This window comes from Artemia franciscana, chromosome 2 (assembly GCF_032884065.1).
Source record: "Artemia franciscana chromosome 2, ASM3288406v1, whole genome shotgun sequence".
Lineage (NCBI taxonomy): Eukaryota > Metazoa > Arthropoda > Branchiopoda > Anostraca > Artemiidae > Artemia > Artemia franciscana.
Window position 1 is genome coordinate 50,807,457 of NC_088864.1, and position 7,371 is coordinate 50,814,827.

The 7,371-nt window shown below is 38.2% G+C and overlaps 1 protein-coding gene across 1 annotated transcript; it reads right to left on the minus strand.

The window, feature by feature from the left end:
• Positions 1-5,837: 5,837 nt before the first annotated feature.
• Positions 5,838-7,067, minus strand: LOC136035164 (uncharacterized). The gene has a single exon (XM_065716735.1). The coding sequence runs from the start codon at positions 7,065-7,067 to the stop codon at positions 5,838-5,840; it is 1,230 nt and encodes a 409-aa protein (XP_065572807.1).
• Between the last annotated feature and the right edge of the window lie 304 nt (positions 7,068-7,371).

Genomic DNA, 7,371 nt, shown 5'->3' on the forward strand with positions numbered 1-7,371 from the left:
TAGAAGTGTAAACTGGAAATAGATAATTAGCAAGATTTAACTGCTTGAATTTTGAAAATCCTGAATCGACAGCATTCGCATAGTCAATGGGGAGGGGGTGGGGGTTGGGTTAAAAGGGGTCAAATTCCCTGTAATTCAGAAACCACAAATTTTAATTAGCATAGAAAACACTAAAAATAAGTAAAACAGCTTAATATAAGGGTTATGCCCAGGGTAATATCTTGAATTTATTTTTGGGTGGAGAGGGGGAGGGGGTGTACAAAAGGATTTTTTCAGGGGAGGGGATTAAAAAACGCACCATAAATGTGTTTATATTAATTTTTGTTACGTTTTTACGAGTCAGACAAATATTTCGGTGGGGGGGGGAGGTTCAGACCCTTAAACCCTCTGGATACGGCCTGGGTTATGCCCCTTCCCCAGAAATAAATAAAATAATAATTCTAATAGCTGCATTGCTGACGAAGGAGCATATACAAACTACACACAGTTTAGCTCATTAGCAGAAGAAGTCGAGGTCAAGGCACTCAACACGTTTAAAAAATTCAGTCCCTGACACAAAATCAATAAATTATGTTCGATGTGAGAGTTATAATAATACAGCCATTGATAAATTAAATAAATATTGAGCATTTAGAAATTGATTTGAGATTTATAAGAGATGTCTAAACTACTGACACTGGATTAGTTGAAGTGGATGAAGTAAAATCCGGCAGAAGTTCGATGGTGACTAAGTAAAACCTGGCACCAAGGCCGTATCCGGGGGATCTAAGCCCCTCTCCCGGAAATATTTGTCCGATTCATAAAAACGAAACAAAAATGAATATAAACAAATTTTTGCGTTTCTTTTTACCCCCCCCCAAAAAAAAATACTGGATACGGCCCTGCCTGGTCCGCTTACAAACTTTTCAAGCATAATAATATTGTGCCTGCCCCAATATAAGGGTCATCGATGGCTATTAGAGACAAAATATTAGACAGGAGAGGTAGTGGCTGCCTAATCTGCTCGTAATTTATCAACGGTGTAACTCTTTGAAGACACAATTTTCCTATGTGACGCTTATATAGGTCATTGGGCACCTTCTAGGGTTGACAGCCGTTTGCGAAAGAGGGGAAACAAAAATTACAAAGTAAATGACATAGCTAAAATGATTTAGTCAAGATAATTCTAATTGACGAAAAGGTACTCTACTAGAAATAATGTGTTTAAATATTTAGTTTCAATTATTTGTATAAATGTATTTAATTTAATGCTTATGGACGAGAAGTCTTTGTAAAAGGGACATAGTATTTAATTTGTTCCCTTAGCATCATGGCTACATAAGGGAGGTAAATACCTCGAATACCTTCATACTGCTATGTGTGTTCGCATTTATCAGTTTTGCTCTGATACTTATTATCTATAATTTAACAATTATTATCTAATAATTATAACTGATAGATAATTAGTATTTATCAGTAGATATGAAAACGTATCTACTTTTTCCTAAACGCGACTTATTAGTTTTCTGTAAATTTGAGTTTTTAAAGCATTTCTATGTCAACACAAATCTCGGCCGCTGAAAATCAAACTACATTCTAGGCAAAATTCCATTGACTTAAACCACAAGCTTTGGCACTAGATCCGTTCTGATTTTGGACGGTTGATTTGTCCAATTGCTTCATTATACACGTTTAACAGGGCATTATCAAACCTTTGCTGTGTTCTGACTTCATTCAGTAGCCATACTGATTAGTTTCCAGTATTTCCAATTGGCTATTTCCCTTTTCATCATATTTGATGTTTTCCTTCTCGGTATATTTTGTTCGAACTTCACCGAGACTACCATATTTCTGAGAAGGTTCATTTACATTTTGGTTACCTACAGATTGCAAACTACTTGAGGAATTCACTCAAAGGTGCTAATAGTTTACGAAGACAAACCACTTCACCATAGGCTATTTTGCTATTTGCATTATATCGCTTCTTCGCAAGGGTCCATAAGGGTATGAGTGACAAAATATTTTTCGATTTATCTAACCCTCGTCAAGACTTTTAGATTGATAACGCCCCAAGAATGCCAAAGACGACCTTTGTTTTAATTGCAAGATGGGTTTGTTGGGTATCACTTAGACGAAAACACCTGTGACAAGGTATAAACGAAATTGGGGTAAGTCAGAGTAATCCTTGGTGATTGAATATAGTTTAGTTGAACAAATCCAATTTTCTTCATAAACAAGTTGGAAAGTTAAATATGAAGAAAGTTGAATTTCATTGAAAAATATAAACAGACCCATTATAAAATTGGAATAAAGCGCATTCCCAAAGCGCTATCCTGATGTGACACCGTTTGAAATACACTGGGATGTATTATCGCCTGAATTGATTTCCAAGGCCGTATCCAGGGAGGAGGGCTAGGGGGTTTAACCCTCCCAAACTTTAAACCCCCCCGACTTACAAAAATGTAACAAAAATAAATATAAACAAATTATAGATGGGTTTTTAAAGTCCGTTTTTGTAACCCCTCATCTCCTCGAATCCTTTCCCCCCAGGAAAAAAATACTGATGGAAGCCCTGTTTGTTTTGTTTGTAACTGAAATGCACCTGTATTTTTGCTTCTTTAGAGTCTTATGTAAAATACTTATAATGTCTTAGACTTATATATAAGTCTCATAGGATACCCCTCCCAAAAAAATAACAAACAGGCTTCGCGCAGAATTTCCAATATATTTCCTTTACAAAATGACGGGTAGTCCTTATTCCGAAGAATATGGCAGAAACAATGTATATAAACATGACTCGACGTCAGTTGGAAGCCCCAACAAATATTACCTTTAACACTACTTACTTTACTTTTGATGGGAACTTGACGCTGCTCCACCTTGCTCAGCGACTAATTTTCACCAGTAGCTATTTTTCATGAGACTCGATCTTGTGCAATGGTTTCGACATCTTACAGCCAATCCCTATCCCAGAGCCAACAAATGAGCCGGAAGCATTCAAGTGGCTCCATGCCGTTGTTCATAATTGACCGCCAATCTTTCTTCTGACCTAAAAGTCGGCATTTCCAGTTTTTAAGTGGATGAGCTTTAGTTATCAGACTTTGATACATCGCTGGTCATGACGACGAAGACGATGGCCCAGCCACAAGAGCTGTCTTCTCTTTACAATATCCGACAAGAGATACTGCTGTTTAAAGCGCTTGCACATCTCCTTGTTGGATACTAGGTCATGGTGCTGGACACGCGGAGTATGATGGAGACATCCGTGATCAATAACATAAAGCTTTCTACTATTTTAAGCTTTGACAGCACATGTTTCGCATCCATATAGGAGAGTACCTCTGATAGTTGCCTCATAGTCTCTAATTCTCGTTGTGAGGCTTATGCTTCGATGTTACCATACTGATTTATTGAGCTGTGCAAATCTAGCAGAGGTTGGGCGAATTCGGCTTTCGCTTCCTTAGCCAGATCCTACTTCTGAATACACAAGAGATCAGATGTAAACGATTTCGCCTACTTGCTTGATGTTGTTGTCTCCAAGAGATATGGAAGGGGGAATCTAAAAAATGGCAGATATCAGTTTGGTCTTTGTTTAATTACTACTTAATCCGACAATGGTGTAGTAGTGTGCAATAGTGTCCAACTTCATTCAGGCTTTCAGTGAATCATTCTCAGCGAGAATAATGTCGCTTGATAAAACACGAAAAAAAATATCATTAGCGTAATCCGAGTCAATAGTCATACCATTTTTTATGACAGTTACTCCTATGTGGGTATTGACAATTCTCTCCATAATGCAGTCGATCATGCAATTGAAAAGTATGGCGGATGTGACTTCACCTTACTTGAATCTACATCAAAATTTTTCGACTCTTCACAATAAGAATGAATCTTAATCTACATGCCCTCACAGTAGGATTGTAAAAACTCTACAAATACGAGGGAATCCCATCCTCTTCCAGGATAAGCAAGGGAGGTTTTCGCATAACTGAATGAATGACTGGTGTACACCGATGAAAGTAATGATCAGCGGTAGACTGTAGGCTATTTGTGGCACAGCTTAAGCAGCAAACTTAAAATAAAAATTTGCTCAGTTCAGGGGTCCCGTTTCGAAAGCCATCGTGCTTTTTCCTCGTTTTCACTTCTTGGGACTGTCCAGATCTATTCAGGAGAAGGGTGGTAAATAGCTTCGCCACGATATCAATGAGAGCAATTATACGGTTATTCTTAGATTGGGACTTTTCGCTCTTTTCAAAAAGGAAAAAGAACTGAAACTTTTCAATCCTTCAGAAAAGTCTTTTCATCCAAATTGTGGCAAGCAGTGGTCTCGGTTGAACTGTGACATCCCATCAGAAGTTTTACATAGTTTTGGACACATACCGTCTTCCAGGAGAGTTGTGATTTTTCAGTGGCCGAATGGCTTTCTTTATTTCATCGATATCAGTGAGGTAAAGACAAACTTCATATGGGACTCAAGGGGCCCCTTGGGAGACTTGGGGCTATGCCCTTTGGAAGGACCAGCGTATTAACAACCACAGAAAATTCTCGCCGGTGTAAACCTCCCACCCCCTGTGCGAAAAATTCCCCCGGGATATTTTACCCACACATTCCCTCTGTATAATTTCAGAAGTTCACTAGAAGGGATATTGAGTCATTTGTTGTTGTTAAAGTGTATATACTAATACTTGTAAATGGTTGGTAGCTTCGCACTTTTTCAGTTTTCTGCTTGAGAATTCAAATATTGGATTGTAAGTATAATTTTGGACAAGATTTGATTATTTAGTCAAAATTTTTGATGAACAGCAATTTTGTTAGGTAAGTTCTTAGTAACAGTTTTACTCAAGAAATTCGGGTGGGCAGAGACGAGTATTATTCTTCATGTGGAAGGAAATTCTGCATGACTTGGTCTTTTACGTGGATGAAACCCTCACGACCTCCACAACAGTGTTCTCTGATGAATAAATGCATTGTATATGTATGTTTAAATACATTTAAACATTTTGTTTAGGAAAAGAGGAAAATTACCATCAAAAATGTGTGAAAACAAAGCTCCTGATAGTACTTGTTACCAATAATCCCCCAGGAAATCCCTGGCAAGGCCGATGAGACGTAAATACAATATTTATACAGGTCCAGTACATACATCTTTGGAGATATCAACCCTCCACAGTCCTCAGAGCAAAGGCTGTAAGTTTGGCAATTCGTTCACTGTTTACATATAGTCTACTATATGTTATTGAGAAAGATATGCATGTTTGACCTTTACTTTCCAGAAAAAGATGATGGGCCTTCAGGTGAGCTTTTCGGAGAATGGCGAGAGGAATACTGTGGTTGTCAAAATGGTGTAGCTCAGGAATGACTGAGTATAATAATTTGGAAGTTTCAGAAAAGACAAGGAAAATGATCAATTGACCAAAAAGGCAGCATTTGCACGCTACTGAAACTCCTACTACTAAAACCCCTGCTAATGCTACCACTACTACCACACTACGACATTTACAATAATGTGGGAAAATTTGAATTAAATAAAAAGACACTACATGCATGCATATTGTCATGATGCAAACTTATATTGTATATTTAAAGTTTCTAGAATTTCTTCATCCTGCATTCTCAAAAAACCTCTTTGTTCATTCTAATTTGACGGTTTAGAAGTAATAACCAAAATTTCGTTCACCTCTGGATTAAAACGAATAATAAAGAATCAAAACCCCAAAGGTCGTCGTCGTCGTCGAATTAAGGTCCTTTCTGCTTCTTCTCGAGCCTCAGGACCTTGTTCTCTTGGTTGATTCCTTCTCTTCTATTGAAATAAATTGAGCTTTACAGTCCGCCACTTCACTTAATTATATAACTTCCTACTATATCGCTGACTTAATTTTCGATACATATGAACATGTCAGCTTACACATCTCTACACTGTCTTCAATATTTTCACATTCTCCCAACATAGTTTCCACTGTAAGATGGATATTCCTAGTCCGACAACATCTTTTCACTTCTAGTCTTTGTTGTTCATGCGCAGGACACCTCAGGAGTAGATGTTCCCTTGTCTCTGGTACACTGCATATGCTGCAATTCCCATCTTCACCAAACATTCTTGCTTTGAATACTCCATATCCAGCATGACCTGAACGTAGTCTGAAGATTATTCTTATTTGCTTTCTGCTGAGCTTCGAGTAGATTTTCGTAGGCTGAAGTTTTGTTTCCTTAAGAGCAAACATATATCCAGTAACGTCTTGGATATGTTGTGCTCTAGCTACTCGCATCTGTTGCATGGCCGATCGAATGTTGTTGATGACTGTTGGTGCGAATTCTTCCACAGATGTTCCATTAGCAAGTGCATCTTTGGCTTCCTGGTCTGCCGCTTCATTTCCTTCTATCCCTCTATGCCCTGGAATCCAGTGCAGAACCACACTGCTTCCTTCATCAATCAATTTACTTATCGTTTCATATGTAATGAGGACTTCCCTTGTTACATTTTTTGCGTGAATATTCTTCAATGCTGATACCACACTCTTCGAATCAGTGCATATCAAGAATGCGTTGCAGCCATATCTGTGTTGAATGAGGTGCTCTGCTGCTTTATTGACTGCCAGGAGTTCTGCTTGAAAGATGGAGGTCCTGGGATGCAGCTTATATTTTTCAGCTATCCGAGATTTAGGGATGACAAAGGCGGCACCAACTTCGTTTTCCGTTTTGGAACCGTCCGTATATATTTCTAGATACCCATGATATTTTTCAGCTTTCATTGCTGAAAATGCTGGTACAATGGCCTTCCTTTCTTCAAAATTGGTCTCGCAAACCAACTTGTCCACCTCCCATGGTGGTGGACGTCGAGGGTTGCACACACTCAGCATTTCTGAAAAGTTTAGTCGCACTCCTTGATTTTTCATCAGTTCTTCAGCCTTTTCAAGGACATAGTAGTTTTTCCTTTTCTTTGTTTGGTTGTTGGCGTATACTAGTCCGGGCTTTACAATCAGGGACTTAACTGGATGGTTTTTGTCTGCCAACCATACTTTTGACGTATATCTGAGGATATGCATATTTCTTCTTGTCTGGAGATCTTCTAAGCCACTTTCTGATAACATGAAGCCTATGGGTGTAGATTTTCTTGCCCCGTATGTAACCCCAAAGGTAGAAAAGAAAATCGGGATTTTTAAGACCAACAAAATACTGGACAAATCAAAACGAACATTTCGAAATGCCAACAGCCTCTCTTTTTCAGCGCTATAAAAGAAAGATAGGTGGCAGCAGGATCACATTTTGTAAACGAAAATGTGACTGAAACAAACCAGGTAAAAACAAACAACACAGAAAGATAAAAAGTAAAAAAGATAAAAAACAAGAAGCAAAAAGCCAAAATGGGAAAAATTTAAAAACCAAACAACTCAG

Coding starts and splice junctions, on each gene's coding strand:
- LOC136035164 (XM_065716735.1), bottom strand. CDS start 7,067: ATGTTATCAGAAAGTGGCTTAGAAGATCTCCAGACAAGAAGAAATATG.